A 16,557-nucleotide genomic window follows, 5' to 3' on the forward strand; every position below is an offset into this window, starting at 1 on the left:
AGAAGCACAGAATGAGAAAGGAACAGGTTTATAAAGAAATGATGGAAAGCTTCCTAAATCTGGAGAGGGAGTTGAACATCCAGATCCATGACACCCAAAGAATCACAGATAGGCTTAATTAACATCAAGAGGTCTTCACTTAGATGCATTATAATCAAATTACCAAAAATAAAGAAAAAATAATTTTGAAAACAGGAAGTGATTCATCACATACAGGGCATGTCCCTCAATCCCTGTATAACTATCAATAGATTTCTTAGAAGAAACCTTGCAGCAGAGAAAAAGTGGCATGATATATTCAAAGTACTGAAGGAAAAAAACTGCAAACCAGGAATACTATACCCAGCAAAGTTGTCCATCAGAAATGAAGGAGAGATTAAAAATTTTCTAAGACAAACAGAAGCTCAAAGCTCATTACCATTAAAGTTGCTGTACAAGAAATACAAAGAGTTTTTCAAGTGAAATGAAAGGATACTAATTAGCAACATAAGAACACATGAAAGTATAAAACTCACTGGGAAAAGTAAGTACATGGTCAAACTCAGAATACTCTGAATGTAATAGTAGTATATAAATCGTGTTTAACTTTAATCTAGAAGTTAAAAAGTAAGATTATTAATAATAGAGATACAATAATGTGTTAATTGATACATAGTATAAAAAGATGTAAAAAGTATGACCTCAGGAACAAAAATGTGAGGTAGCAGAGAAGTAAATGTGGAGATTTTATGTGATTGAAGTTAAATTGTTATAAATTTAAAACTAAGATTTTATGTAAGCCTCATGCAAATCAGAAAAAAATGTGTAAACACACAAAAGAGAGAGAAAGGAATGAAAGCAACTACTGTAAAAATACAGCAAATCACAAAAGAAGACAGCTATAATAGAAGTAAAGGAACTATAAAACAAAAAAAAAAATGCATACAAATTAGAAGTAAAATTGACTGTGTTTACAGATGATGTGATCTTATATATATTGAAAAAACCTTGAAGATACCACCAAAGAAGTGATTAGATCTAATACATAAATTCAGTAAAGCTATAGGATACAAAATCAGCATACCAAAATCAGTTGCATTTCTATATACTAACAGCAAACTATTTGAAAAAGAAATTAACAATCCACTTGAAATTACATCAAAATGAATAAAATACTTAAATTTAACCAAGGAAGTGGAAAAAACTGAAAACTAAAAAATCATTGGTGAAAGAAATTGAAGAAGTCATATATAAATGTAAAGATATCATCTTCATGAATTGGATGAAATAATATTGTTAAAATGTCCACATTCTTTACAAAGCAGTCTTCAGATTCAGTAAAATTCTATCAAATTTCCAATGGCATTTTCCACAAAAATAGAAAAAACAATCCTAAAATTCATAATGAACCTCAGAAGACTTCAAATAGACACAACAGTCTAAAGTAAGAACACACTGAACACATCACAATTCCTGATTTCAAAATAGAAGTCTTCGGGCAGCCTGGGCAGCTCAGTGGTTTACCGCCACCTTCAGCCCAGGACGTGATCCTAGAGACCTGGGATCGAGTCCCACGTCAGGCTCCCTTCATGAAGCCTGCTTCTTCTGCCTATGTTTCTGCCTCTCTCTCTCTCTCTCTCATGAATAAATAAAGTCTTTTTAAAAAAAACAAAATACAATCTTCAATAATAAACAGTTTGGTACAGGAATAAAACAGACATATAGATCAATGGAACAGAATAGAGAGCCCAGAAAATATGCATGCATTTATGGCCAGCTGATCTTTGACAAGAGTGCCAAGAACATACAGTGGGAAAAGGATTGTCTTTTCAATAAATGATGTCTGGATGTCCACATGCAGAAGAATGAAATGGACTCTTAGCTCACATCATATACAAAAATCAAATCAAAATGGATCCAAGACTGAAATATAAGTCCTGAAACTGTAAAACTACTAGAAGAAAACAGGGGAAAAGCTTCTTGACGTTGGTCTTCAAAGTGATTTTTAGATATGACCCTATGAATACAAGTAACAAAAACAAAATAGATTAGTGGAATTATATCAAACTAAGAAGCTTCTGCACAGCAAAGAAGAAAAGAGAACAAAGAGACCACCTACAACACAGGAGAAAATATTTGCAAGCAGTACATCTGATAAGGAGTTAATATCCAAAATATATAAGAAAGTTGGATGACTCAAGAGCAAAACAGATAAACTACTTTAGAAATGGGAAAAGGACCTGAAGAAACTTTTCTCAGAAGACATACAAATGACCAACAAGTATATCAAAAGGTGCTCATCATCACTGATGATCAGGGAAATGCAAATCAAAACCACATTGAGATACATCACTCTACACCTGTTGGAATGGCTAATATCAAAAAGACAAAAAAGAGACTCCAGGTAAAGATGGCAGAGACTACATTTAGCCCATCTGGTAAACTTACCAGATTTGTACTGCTGTGGCTGGAGGAGCCACTCCAGTGGGAATTAAAGCTGAAAATAGTGTGATCTTGGCAACTGAGAAGAAACAAATCCATTCTGTATGAATTAGCAAGGTGTACACAAGTGGAACCACTTACTGAGTGTGTAGGCTTGGAGTATAGTGGCATGGGCCCAAATTACAGAGTGCTTGCGCACAGAGCTCAAAAATTGGCTCAGCAGTACTGTCTGGCTTACCAAGAACCCATTCCAGCAGCTCAGCTGGTATAAGGAGTAGTGTCTGTGATGCAGGAATATTCTCAGTCAGGTGGTGTTCATCCATTTGGAGTTTCTTTAGGACTATTAGGCTTTCATTAGCATAATAAAGAAGTGATTGGAAAATCCAGAATTTCAGATCATCTCTTTACTTAAAATGTTGAGGGATGTTTTGTTTTGCAGACTTTTTGTATACTTCTACATGGTTTAATGGACTCATGCTTTTTAAATGACACTCATAGATTATAATAAACTGTTAAATCTACCTGCCCCCCCCCCAAAAAAAAAAGAGAGTGTCAGTGAGAATGTAGAGAAAAGGAAGCTCTTGGACATTGTTGGTGGGAAGGTAAATTGATACAGCCACTATGGAAAACAGTGTATGGAGATTCCTCAAAAAATTTAAAAAACTACCATCTGATCCAGCAATCTCATTTCTGTGTATATATCCAAAGGAAACAAAATGACTGTCTCAAAAAGATATCTACACTCCTATGTTCTTTGCAGTATTATTCACAGTAACCAACATATGGAAAGAACCTAAGTGTCCATCAACAGATGAATGGATGTAGAAAGGGGAGGTAGATAGATAGCTATTTATTTCTAGTTATCCCCCCTTCTCTATTTTTTTTCTCACAATTTGTTGAAAACCTAGGTTGTTCATATTCTAGTTTCTTCTGCCTCATGCCTATATGTGATGCCATTTACCTTGTTTTCTCTGTCCCATAATTACATAAAACTCTGTCCCATAATCAAATCTAAAAACTAATAATCAAATCAAGAAGTTTGATGGGATCCAGTTCACATTTTTTTATAAGAATTCTTCATAAGCAGTAATATTTTGGACTTCAGTTTGGAGGCACATATGTGATCATTTCTGATGTTAGCATCCTTCTGAATTTATCATCCTTTGATAATCATTGCCTAGATCTATCATTTCATTAGGAACTTTATCAGCCAAAGTTGAAATAGGAAAAAGAACCACAGGATTATGGAAGTAAAAGACCTTGTATATTCCCTCTAACACCTATTAATCAGATAATGGTCACAGTATTTGATTAGCTGGATTCAAGAGATGGACATTTTTATTTTTTTATAATAAATTTATTTTTTATTGGTGTTCAATTTACCAACATACAGAATAACACCCAGTGCTCATCCCGTCAAGTGCCCCCCTCAGTGCCTGTCATCCATTCACCCCCACCCCCCGCCCTCCTCCCCTTCCACCACCCCTAGTTCGTTTCCCAGAGTTAGGAGTCTTTATGTTCTGTCTCCCTTTCTGATATTTCGCACACATTTCTTCTCCCTTCCCTTATATTCCTTTTCACTATTATTTATATTCCCCAAATGAATGAGAACATACAATGTTTGTCCTTCTCCAATTGACTTACTTCACTCAGCATAATACCTTCCAGTTCCATCCACGTTGAAGCAAATGGTGGGTATTTGTCGTTTCTAATGGCTGAGTAATATTCCATTGTATACATAAACCACATCTTCTTTATCCATTCATCTTTCGATGGACACCGAGGCTGCTTAAAAGATACATTTTTAAAGATAGAAATGGAAATTAGCAATATATTGAAGCAATATATGTGTTTGAAGATTGTCACCCAATAATCCATTGTTGAGAAAGTTCAAGAAATATAACCTATTTAAACTCTTAAGAGGGATCCCTGGGTGGCGCAGCGGTTTGGCGCCTGCCTTTGGCCCAGGGCGCGATCCTGGAGACCCAGGATCGAATCCCACATCAGGCTCCCGGTGCATGGAGCCTGCTTCTCCCTCTGCCTGTGTCTCTGCCTCTCTCTCTCTCTCTCTGTGACTTATCATAAATAAATAAAAATTAAAAAAAAAAAAAATTTAAATCTAAAAAAAAAAAAAAAAAACTCTTAAGAGGTTTCTAGAACAAAGTTTTTTAAAAAACATTTTTAAGTCCTGTAACAGGAAAATATGAAATAGATCTTATTGTAATTTAGTAAGATAGACAGCTAATGTGTCTTCTTATGGAGTCAATTGAAGTAATAAAGGAATTTTGATCATTACCTACTTCACCTTCCTTACCAGTAGCTTCAGTTTATCCCCTTGAAGTCCTTGTTACACAGTGAGTCTCACTGTTAATAAAAATTTGAAAAAAGTTGATGTAGATTTTCTAGATGAGTGGTAACAGTTCAATTCATTAGTTAAGATTGCTAAATTGGATTATTTTCTTGGGGTAATATACAACATTGTGAAATTAATATAGTTTAAATCAACAGTGAAAAGAAATGGGTCAGAGCAAAGAAAACAAAAGTCTTTACTATAAAACATAGACTTCTTGACTTCTAATACAGATCATTAAGTTTAAAGGTTCTTTTTGTTTTTTTAATCAGTTCCTCAGAAGAGATATCACGTTGCCAAGAAATGATTCGGAAACTTCAAGACATATTGGAGTCTGAGAGAGAGAACTGTGGGTTTGTTAGTGAACAAAGGCTGAAACTTCAGCAAGAAAATGAACAGTTACAGAAAGAGACTGAGGATTTAAGGAAGATTGCTCTTGAGGCTCAAAAAAAAGCCAAATTAAAGGTATTTTCAAGACTTAAAGTTAAATGTGCACTTGTGAAAGTCAAACTATAAAAAATATTTGGAAAGACCCAATAAAACATTTTAAGGCCTTTTTTCTTTTTTTTTGCCTGCTCATCAGCTAGCACTAAATCATAATGCAGAGCATTAACCAGTCTTTTTTGTATTGTAGAATTTGGCAAGCATACTTGAAAATGATTGCTTTCACTATCCACACACACACAAAATTCTTTCCAACCATGAAGTACACTGATATTCCTGCCAAAGCAATTTAAGCAGTGCTAGCAAAACTATAGATTAGATAACTTTATAGACTGCCATCCTCTCTTCTTCTATAATAGCTTCTTACATATTGAATTCTAAAAACTAGCTTTATAGAGGATGCTACATCAGTATGCTTTGAGAACTTCTCATAGGTAGTCTAAAATTTCCATGCTAGGAGGAAGGCAAGAGACAAAAATCTCTAGAAAAAAAATTCTCCTTTGTTTTCACTCTCCTTTCCTCCTTCATCATGCTATGTTAAACATGCTACTGTTTAACTAGCAAAGATGATAAGAACAAGTTAACCTGTTTAAGGGAGTTTCAAGAAGCACTGGTCTCACATCACCATCATGTTGCTTGCCTTAGCCCATTCCATGCAACTTTTATAAAAATTGACATTAACTCTTTATAATGAAGATCTGTATCTTCCACTTTCATAGAAAGGATATAAAGTGGAAGTATTCATGTTTCACTTTGGTTTTTTGTTGCTGTATACTCCTATGAAGTCCTATTCCAACCTAATTCATATAACACATATTCATTGAATGCCTCCTACTGCAAGCATCAAACATCGTAGTTATTTTTAAAAGTTTGAATCTGGGGGTGCCTAGGTGGCTCAGTCAGTTGGGTGTCTGCCTTTAGCTTGGATCCTGATTGGGATCAAGCCCCACATTGGGCTTCCAGCTCAGCAGGGACTTTCCTCCTCCCTCTCCGTCTGCCTGCTGCTCCTTCTGCTTCTACTTTCTCTGCCAAATAAATAAATACATACATACATACATACATACATAAATAAATGCAGGCTTGAATCTGAAATCCTTATACAGAGAAGTTTGTATTTTATGATTTAGTCTTTGGGGAATCAAGACAATATAAAGCTACAGTAATTAAGACAGCGTGCTATCAATATAATAATAATTATCGGTGAAACAAAACACAGTCCAGGAACAAACTCGTTTTTCATAATCACATCATTTATAACAAAAGCACCACCATTGTTCAGTATGGAAAGAATTATCTTTGTGATAAATGTGCTAGATCAGTTGGGTCCATATTTTAAAGAAGCCTTGACCCTTATGTCATACCATACATTCACATTAATTTGAGCTGCCTTGTAGACCTGAATGCAACATATAACACAATGGAGTTTCAAAGAGAAAATCTTCATGACCTTGGGTAAGAATTTCTTAATGAGAACACAAAAAGCAATAATCATAACAAAAATGGATTTCATTAAATTAATATTGAGTCATCAAAAGATACCATTAAGTACAATGCTGGCCCTGGTTTCCAGTTTTGCCTATTAAAAATCACAATCTAAATTGTCAAAAAAGAAAAAAAGGTACCAGTAAGGGAGTGAAAGCAAGAGAAAGCATAATACAGAAAGTATTTGTAATACATAAAATATAGATGACATATGTATAATAGAATATATTTATAATACAAATAATATATAAATATACTTTTATATATACTAATATAATACAAAAAGGACTAATATCTAGAATATAAAACCTGTTACCAATTAATAATGATGAAACAGCAATTAATAAGGAAAAAACAAGCACCCCATTTCCAAAAATGGGCAAAAAACTTAAATATGCACGTCACAAAAAAGAATATATGAAAAGTTCAACTGCATTATTTATCAGCAAAATATAATTAAAATTACAATGAGGTACCACTACATATCCACCAGAATGCTAAAATTAAAAAAAAAATATATCAAGTGTTGACACAGATATAAAGCAACTGGAACTTCCATACAATACTTTGGGAATGTAAGCTGGCACAACCACTACCAGTTATTAGTGTCTTTTAAAGTTGGGCATACATGCATGCATACAATACCAAATAATCCTGGCTACATACCCACAGATATGAGTGCTTATGTTCATGAAAACGTGTATATAAGAATACTCACAGAAGTTTTAAGCATATCAAACACTGAAAATAACTCAAATGTCCATCCACATGAGATTACATAAATAAATGGTGCTGTACTCATATCATGAAATAGATACAGGAATAGAAAAGACTGAACTATTTCTATAAGTAATAATGAAGAGTCTTACAGACCAAATATTGAACAAAGAAGCCAAATGTTAAAAAAACTCATAATCTATTAATATTATATGAGAGTGAAGAATAAGCATAATTACCTATGAGGATGAGATCAGAATAACAGTTACGTTTTCAAAGAGTGAGTAATGATTAGAAGGGCAAATGAGGGAGCCTCGTGGGGTATTTAAATTAGAGTAGTGACTCTGGTATTTCAGTATATGTGTAAAACTTCAGTTGTACTCTTAAGACTTATGTAGTTTGTTGTAAGCAAAAGATAAATCTTGGCAAAGGAAGGTCAGTAGGATTGTAGATAAAAATAGCTTTGAGTTTGAAGCTTGGGAAGCTGGATGATGGACATATTCATTCATTGTAATATTTCTATTTTGGGTGTACTTGGAAGTTCTTATACCAAAACATTTCCATAAGTCAGTGTACTTTAGTGAAAAATTGTTATATCTTCCTCTTGTATTTTAAATTTCATATTACAAATTTCATATGGATGAATAAGTAAAAGTTACCAGTGACACTAAAATGTAGTAGGAAATGTAGGCAAATGTATAATTGATAGATGGAAAGGAACTTTCCTACCAAAACAAAACAAAAAAAGAAAGAAATTACAAACGAATATATTGATAGGTTTAAGTATATAAAGTTTTTAAATACTTAGAACCATTTTTTAAATGTTTAGAAAAGAATTAACTGGGGAAATAATTTTACCAAATATGACAAAAGGCAAAAACCATTCATGTATAAGGAGCTTTTAAAATATTAAAGAATATTTGTAACCTATAAAAATATATGTATGAAACATGAACAGAATTCACAGACTAAGGAAACAAATTGCTAATAAACAACTTTTTAAAAGTTTAAACTTACTATTGATTAACTGCATAATTGTCAGTGGAGTGAATATGCTGCTGAGAGTTTAAAATGCTACACAGCCTTAAATTTGTTCATAAGAAAATAATTAGAGTATTTCACAGTTTAAAAAAATTCATTGCAGCATTATTCATAATAACAAATTAGAAGCTATATCTAGAAATTAAGGAACAATGAAATGGCACATCTACAAAATACTTTATTGAATCATCAAAAATTGTTTCCAAATATTTGTTTTTTATTGCTATATTCTAAGTTTAAAAATAATTTTAAAAATATGAATACATATTTGTATATATGTTGCAATTCTGTATATACTAATCTAAATTCTAAAATTCATAAATAAAAACAATTATGTAGAAGTAGTTATCTCTTGACTTGTAGATTACAGAGGCCTTATGTTTGTTTTTTTTTTATTTTTTTATTTTCCATTATTTTATAATATATCTGTTTTGGGGGTTTGGTTTTTATAATGGGGGAGAGAGGAATCAATGACTCACCTATCTGGTACTACATTTTATCTGTCTTTAACAGTTGAAGACAGTAATTGATGTTTTAGAGAACAAAAGAATGACAGTTTATCTATCCCACGTATCCCACCAAAACTCCTTTTTTGCCAAGTTTGCGTTATATCTTAAGAGAATAATTATTGATAAATAAAGGACAGACCCTCTTAATTAACTAGATAGCTATAAATTGTATTTTGTAAAGAAGATCACTGTCAGATAACTGTTGCTTTGTAGCTGATTCCTTCTTTGCCAACACGGGAACCTAGTGCTACATTTCACTGCTTTTCTTCCCCCTTGAAAAAGAATGTGATCTTCCATAGACAAACTGAAAGGAGCCACAAAGATCAAGACAGTTGGATATTGAGAGGTCAGTTGGCTGCAAACCTTACAACTTATTATATAAAATTTTCCATTTGATCTTAAGGCCACGACATTCCTTTCAACCCTAGCTTTCGCCTTTTCTAACTTCTACTTTCTGCTGGAGTTCTCCATTTCTTTGTGGTCTAAATGTTCCTCATAAGTAGATAAAATTAAGATATGGATAGTTTAAACATTCCAGTCTATTTGTGTGAGTGGTTCTCTGCAGAGGAAGAATACAAAGGAAAAAGGAGAGAGAGACCATAAATCCTTTCTTCCTACCAACATACTAAATTCAATCATCCGTGGGATTTTTTTTAAAGATTTATTAATTTATTTATTCATGAGAGACACAGAGAGAGGCAGACATAGGCAGAGGGAGAAGCAGGCCCCATGCAGGAAGCCCGACATGGGACTCAATCCCAGGACTCCAGAATCACGCCCTGAGCCAAAGACAGACGCTCAACCGCTGAGCCACCCAGGTGTCTCTTTCAGTGGGATTTTTGTTGTAGAAGACCCAGTTGTAGCCCAGAAGTTTTCCAACATCACTGCCAGCCTGTCCAGTTTAACAACCGGAATTTCATCAGCCAAAGGATCTAGGGTGTGTTAAAGGCTAAATTTAAAGGCTAAATTTTGACAACAAGAAGCCATCATTCACTGTTTACAGAAGTATTTTGATAACTTTACTATGTTTTAGGTGCTGAAGATTGTAACGAAGACATAGTCCCACTGACTCGACCTCCTCCTTAAAAATTAAAAACATAATTTTTGCAGGGAGATAGGCAAATTTTAAACATATATTTACAAGCTAGTAGGAACTTTTGGAAGAACTTAGGGCACTGTAAGAACTTAAAACAGAGGGATCTGATTTTGTCAAGATGGAAGCAATAATTGAGGTTAAGTTTTAAAAGTTGAGTACAAATAACTAAGACCAGCAGGAGGGGTAAGATTATTCTAGGCAAAGGGAATATGTGAAAATGAGCCAGGAATGAGAAGACATTTTGACAGACACAAAGAGAAGGAAATAGTGGCACAGTACAAGCTTGTAGAAGGAGGTAAAGACCAGGTTATCATGAAGGACCTCAGAACAAGGACGGTCAAATTGCAGATAGATTTTTCCAAGAGGAAACAGGAAGTTAACTTCTAAAACTATATAGGAGCAGATAGCAGTTTTTAATATGTGTAAGAGAAACAGACAATTCCGCCTAATTTCATCAGAACCGTGGTTTCTCCAAAATTGAGATTGAGGTAGAAAAGAAGTAGCAAATTCTAAATTTGCAGAATCCAATAATAAAAAAATTAGTAAATTAGTAAAGTAGCAGGATCAAGGAGCCTCAGGAGGCTTATAATACAGAATTAATAAATCCAAGATGGTTTTCACAGGGCCAGTATTTATAAAGTCTTAAATTTCTACTCCTGTCCTATTTGAGAAAGCAAATTTAAGCAATTTAGGAAGCACTTTGCATTTAAGCAGAAGTAGTAAGAACAGCATGTTTGCAATTTACCACACAAACTGTGAATTTTGCTATTGTTGGGTTTTCCTTGGTGTTGAGTAAAGTTGAGTCCTTTATTCATCCTTTTTTGATTTTGAAAGTAGTGGGAAAAAAAAAAAAAGAAAGTAGTGGGGGATCCCTGGGTGGCTCAGCGGTTTAGCGCCTGTCTTTGGCCTGAGGCATGGTCCTGGATCGGGATAGGGTTGCCTGTCTTTGGCCTAAGGCATGGTCCTGGGATCAGAATCGGGTCCCGTAGGGCTCCCTGCATGGGGCCTGCTTCTCCCTCTCTCTGTGTCTCTCATGAATAAATAAAATCTTTAAAAAAAAAAAAAGAAGAAGAAGAAGAAAGTAGCTATGTTTAATGAATTATTAGAAGCTATATTGGTTGTGATGATTTTTAAGCACATTACTTAAAAATACCACAAGATATTCTTTATATTTTTTTAGTGAGATAAAGATGGCCCTAGAGTACACCAAAGAAATTGTTCTAGTGACTATTTTCTCAATTGACTCAAGGATGGTAATAGGTAGTTTTCATTCTAGAGGCATACAAGACAGAGCAATTCACTACATTCATTAAATGCCTGAGAGCATTACAGCTTAATTTTCTCCCTGATCCCCCAGTCCAGAAAACTTTTAGAATATCCAAAGAGCATTTACTTATATGCTTATTCTGCCTTAAGGTGGTTTAACTATAATGACATAAATTACCTGTAAATAATGGAAAATATTTCCATGTGAGATTCTGAGAATCATTATAGTCTTTTCCTGAAAAAAAAAATTATTTATGTCATAACTGAAGTGGTAAAGGAATTCTTGTATATGATTTCCTTTACAAAACCATTTGAAAGACAATCTGGAATTTATAGTGTGAAGTGACTTGAGGTTTTCAGTTGTTGAACACATAAAGGTGCAAAGAGGGTGGTGTACTTGGAGAGGTCATAGAAGCTCCACATACCCCCTGTATCTATACGTTTCCCTATATATCTATTCCATTTGCCTATTCCTGAGTTATATCCTTTATAACAATTAGTAATCTTTTTTTTAATAGCTTGAGTAAAAAACTCTCAGGTACTGAGAGCATGAATATTCTCCATGGATACTTGAAACAGAAGTTAAAGTAGATAATAAGAGCACTTTTTATTAGATGGTATATTTTTTTCCTACTGGCATTTTTAAGGTGTTGAGAACAGTGTTGGTAAAAAATTGTCTATCATAATTCTGGTTTCACTAAATTTATAGTATATTATAAATTTATATATAATATATAATTATTTAATTATATAATTAATATAGGCTAAGTCTTCATTTGTGATAAAGCAAATTGTAAACTTAATTTTTATATAGACTTCTCATCCACACATTTCTGTGCCACAAAAACACAATAAATGATTCCTTTTGTATATATCATTGATCAGTATATCTCCTACAATTACAAAAAAGAAAAAGAAGATACTGTGTTCATTTTATTCCTTAGATCAGTACAATGGAACATGAATTTTCAATAAAGGAACATGGATTTGAAGTTCAACTCAGAGAGATGGAAGACAGTAATCGAAATTCCACTGTTGAACTGAGGCATCTCTTAGTGACTCAACAGAAGGCGGCCAATAGGTGGAAAGAAGAAACAAAGAAACTTACTGAAAGTGCAGAAATTAGAATCAGTAGTCTAAAGTAAGTCCACTATTAATTGTTTGATACATTTTACGGAATAAATTATTTAACATTTAATGTCCTTGCCATAATCTTCTTGTAAAAATATCTTATATTTTTTATTCAGCAAATATTTACTGAACTGCTATGAAAAATATTAAGCATTATAAGCCCTAACTCATACTGCATATTTTTGTAAATTTTATGCATATTCCACAAAATATAATGATTTTTTTTATGAACATGACAGTTTAGAATCTTAATACTCTTTGCATATAGGTGTAACATAATAATGTTTTGTGGTTGCAATAGAATCTGATTGATTTGCAAAGCCTAAAGTATTTGCTCTGTGGCTCTTGAAGGAAATGTTTGCTGATCCTTGCCCAGAAAGTACTTGAGCTTTTATGCTGAATGCAGTGGATGCTATGAAAGGCTTTGAGCCTTTGAGTGATATGGTCAGGCTTAAGTGCTCAATAAGTCAGTTTGATTGCAGTTTGAATAATAGATTGTAGAGAGGCAAAGGATAGAAGGGAGAGGTAGACAAGTACTCTAATAATTGATATATAAAATGATTGTAACTTGGATTAGGTTTTAAAGGGTTGGAGATCATTTAAAAAAGTTTGTTGAGCCATGTTAAATATGAGCTGCCTAGAAAACATTTAAATCGGGGTATCAACTAGTCATTTAAGTCTGTAAGTTTGGAATTCAGGGAAGAGATTGTAAAGGGAGCTATAAATGTGGGAGTATTAACATACACATGATTTTAAAGTCATAGGATGAGAACATGTAGAAAGGAAGTCCAGATAAATTAGACTGTCTGAGGACTGAGTTCCAAAAGTTAAAGTCTGGGGAGATGAAAAGTCCACTGAAACAAACTGAGAAAGAATATCCAGAGAAATAAGAATCATGATAGAATGGTTTAAAAAAATTTTTTCAGGAGTATAAGCAATAATAATAGGTGATATTTACTTAGCACATGTTTGTTGTTCTAAACAACTTACATGTACTTAATTAATCTTGACAAACCTACAAAGTTGAGGACATCATATACATTTTACAGTTAGAGAAACTGAGACTGAGGGAGGTTAAGGAACTTGTTCAAAGTCACGTAGCTAAAAAAAAAAAAAAAAACAAAGTCAGGTAGCTAACAAAATGACCAGTAATGACAATATGCTCTTAACTGTTGTTTTATAAAATGCTGCTAATTGAGTAACGTTAAGACAGAGAATGGACCTTTTAGTTTGGAACTCTTTGATGGTCTTTATTAGCCATGAAAAGAGCAGTTTTGGTAGAATGCTGGAATAAAAATGTATTTAGAATGAATTTAAGAGAAGAGAATTTCTGTTTCCCGTTTAGTGGTGAGCTAGGCAATTTGACAGCGCTCCACCACAACTAAAAAAGTTAAATGAAATATAAAAAGCATCTATTAAGAGCATTAAAAGAACTAAGCAAAATAATTATTACCAATTTTGCCTTATCCCAGGAATGCTAAATTATTAAAACATTAGAAAATAAGTTACTATAATTTACCACATTAACTTTTTTAAAAAGAGAAAAATCATAAGGTGTTCCCAATAGAAACACAAAGGGCATTTGATAAAATTTGATATCCACTTAATGATATTTCAAAATGCCTCTTGGCAAATGAGGAATAGAATTTCTTTCTTTCTTTTTTTTAAAAAGATTTTATTTATTCATGAGAGACACAGAGAGAGAGAGGCTGAGACACACACAGGCAGAGGGAGAAGCAGGCTCCATGCAAGGAGCCCTTCGTGGGACCCGATCCTGGGTCCCCAGGATCACACCCTGGGCTGCAGGCGGCGCTAAACCGCTTCACCACCGGGGCTGCCCTAGAATTTGTTTAATTTTGTAAAGATATCTATTCTAAAGCAAACACTATTTTTAATGGCAAAAAAAAAAAAAAAGTAAATGTTCTTCGAAGATTGGGAAGATAACAAAGAAGTTCATTATTACCACTTCTATCAATATTTGTATGAGAAGTTCTTATCAGTGTACTGTGGCAAGAAAATTAAATAAAAGGTATACAAACTAGAAAGGAAGGAAGGAAACAGTCAATCTTCACAGGCAACATGACCGTATATATATTAAGTCCAAAATAATTAATAGATAATAGGCAAATATTCAAAAATCATTATATCTCTACATACCTGCAACAAATATTTCAAAATAAAACTTTAGTAAAATTTACAATGCACCAAAAAAACATCAAATGCTCAGGAATAAATGTAATAATGTGTTAGACTTCTATATGAGAACTGTGATTTCAGGAAGATTAAAGAAGACCTAAGTAAATAGAGACCAGGTTAATTGATCAGAACACTCAATGTTAGAAATTTGTAAACAACCTCCTCCCCCAACTATCTGTAGATTCAGTGTAATGTCAGGCAAAATCTTAGGACATGGAGCAGTATCTAAAACATATTAAGTGAAAAAAAAAAACAAAGTTTACACAGGGCATATAGTATTCTACCCTTTAAGAGGGGAAAGTGTACATGTGTTGTACATATATATACAAGCATGGTATATATAGACTATGTTCATACACATATGTGCATATTCTTTTCTTAAAAATAGATGACCAAAACAATAATTAAAATGGTTATCTATGAGGAGAGAGAAAGGAGTAAAGGATGAAGACTAAACTTCTCCGAATGAATCTTGTCCTATAAATATATAGGCTTGAAACTATATAAATGTTCTTTAATTATGTCTTAAATCAAAATTTTTTAGAACTAAAAATTGAAAGTAAAATTAAACAAATGAACTTAATTGTATAGGAAGTTCATGGCTTAACTATACAGATAAGTTATTTCAAATGACGTTAAACACAGTAATTAGACTATATCCCTAGTGAGATAAATCCTAAGGATAAAAGAAAATGTAAAAAACCATAAACTGCTTTTAGTAGTTATATCATTAGAAATAATATTGGTGTTATTATTATCCTGAAACTTATAATTATAAGATAAAGGAATTGAATAATTATATAAATGCCTTTAAGAACTGAGATTTTTATAATAAGAGGAAAGAAACTCAAAATAAATAAAACTTGTATTTCTAACTTGAAATCGGAATATTATCATGGGAACTGTACTCTTACAAACATGTATTTCCTGGCTCTGTCCACTTAAGGAACCTAGAGGCAGTGACCAGTATTCATTTGCAATGACGTATCCTAAAAGAAAACAGGACTCTAGAGAAATGATTGATTACATATCTAGGATAGGAAAATACAGTATGAGCCTAGGAAACACTTTGATGTAGCAAAAGGTAAAGGAAGGTATCAAGATTATTTGGCTCCTGTCAGAAAGACCCTGGAGCCAACTTAAGTAGGCCCCCTCTGGCTGATGTGTGAACAATTTGAACATAAAAAGAATATTTACAATAAATTGAATTATGTCAAATATATTAAAAATCCGTGACTTCAGAATGATATTAAATTTAAAAAGCCTTTGGTCACCTTTGGAAGATGCTATGGAACCAGCTCATTCTGAAAAAAGATAAAGGGGAAAATCAAGCTTTTATTGTACCCTTCCTTTACTCACCATACTTCATTGAATGCTACTTGGTCTTTCCTGCTCTAATTGCCCTTACTTCACTGGTTAGGGAATCAGTGTAGGGATTTTGCCATTTTGCTCAATGTTCTGATTATGTAACCCAGAACCAGGGAAATAACCAGAGTAGGATTATAGACACACTAGTTGTGAGACTTAAGCCAAGACTTAATGACCCTATCTGCATAAACCTCTCCTGGTTGGTGGACCATAGTGCTACTTGGGGTCTCTAGGACTTTTTCAGCAACAATGTCCAGCAATCTTGAAAATACCTGGATTTTTCCTTCCCCACTGCATGGTCACCCTGCTAACTCTTCACAGATCCCTCAAGGGAAGGCCAGAAGGAAGTATATATGGATATGTAACAGATTCCTTTTAAAGGAATCTGCAGCCCCTTCCTTTATTCAAGAGGCTTTGAGTCTGTGACCTGACTCAAGTTTGAGAAATGGTTATAGGGCTTTGACACTTTCTTATAGTGATTTAAGTCAGGCTGCAATTCACAAGACCTAGAGCTTTTCTACCTCTCCAAATCAAAT

At 33.4% G+C, this 16,557-nt stretch overlaps 1 protein-coding gene and 1 long non-coding RNA gene across 8 annotated transcripts in view; one reads left to right on the top strand and one right to left on the bottom strand.

The window, feature by feature from the left end:
• Nucleotides 1-16,557, top strand: part of SCLT1 (sodium channel and clathrin linker 1) — a 177,265-nt gene that overhangs the window by 113,591 nt on the left and 47,117 nt on the right. For 5 of the 7 annotated variants that reach the window (XR_005373911.1, XM_038564635.1, XM_038564638.1 and 2 more), the window contains exons 17-18: nt 5,044-5,236; nt 12,271-12,467. Coding sequence is in view for 4 of the 7 variants with exons in the window: in XM_038564635.1 (XP_038420563.1) it covers nt 5,044-5,236; nt 12,271-12,467 (390 nt within the window). In the remaining 3 variants the exon portion in view is untranslated. Of the gene's footprint in view, nt 1-5,043; nt 5,237-9,177; nt 9,311-12,270; nt 12,468-16,557 lie in introns of all 7 variants that reach the window. The other 2 variants (XR_005373912.1, XR_005373913.1) reach the window with 2 other exon arrangements.
• Nucleotides 4,151-16,557, bottom strand: part of LOC111091107 — a 44,904-nt gene continuing 32,497 nt past the window's right edge. The window contains exons 2-3 of the long non-coding RNA XR_005373921.1: nt 4,736-4,785; nt 4,151-4,209 (exon numbers count right to left, since the gene is read on the bottom strand). This is a non-coding gene — a long non-coding RNA (uncharacterized LOC111091107). The remainder of the gene's footprint in view (nt 4,210-4,735; nt 4,786-16,557) is intronic.

This window comes from Canis lupus, chromosome 19, assembly GCF_011100685.1.
Source record: "Canis lupus familiaris isolate Mischka breed German Shepherd chromosome 19, alternate assembly UU_Cfam_GSD_1.0, whole genome shotgun sequence".
Classification (NCBI taxonomy): domain Eukaryota; kingdom Metazoa; phylum Chordata; class Mammalia; order Carnivora; family Canidae; genus Canis; species Canis lupus.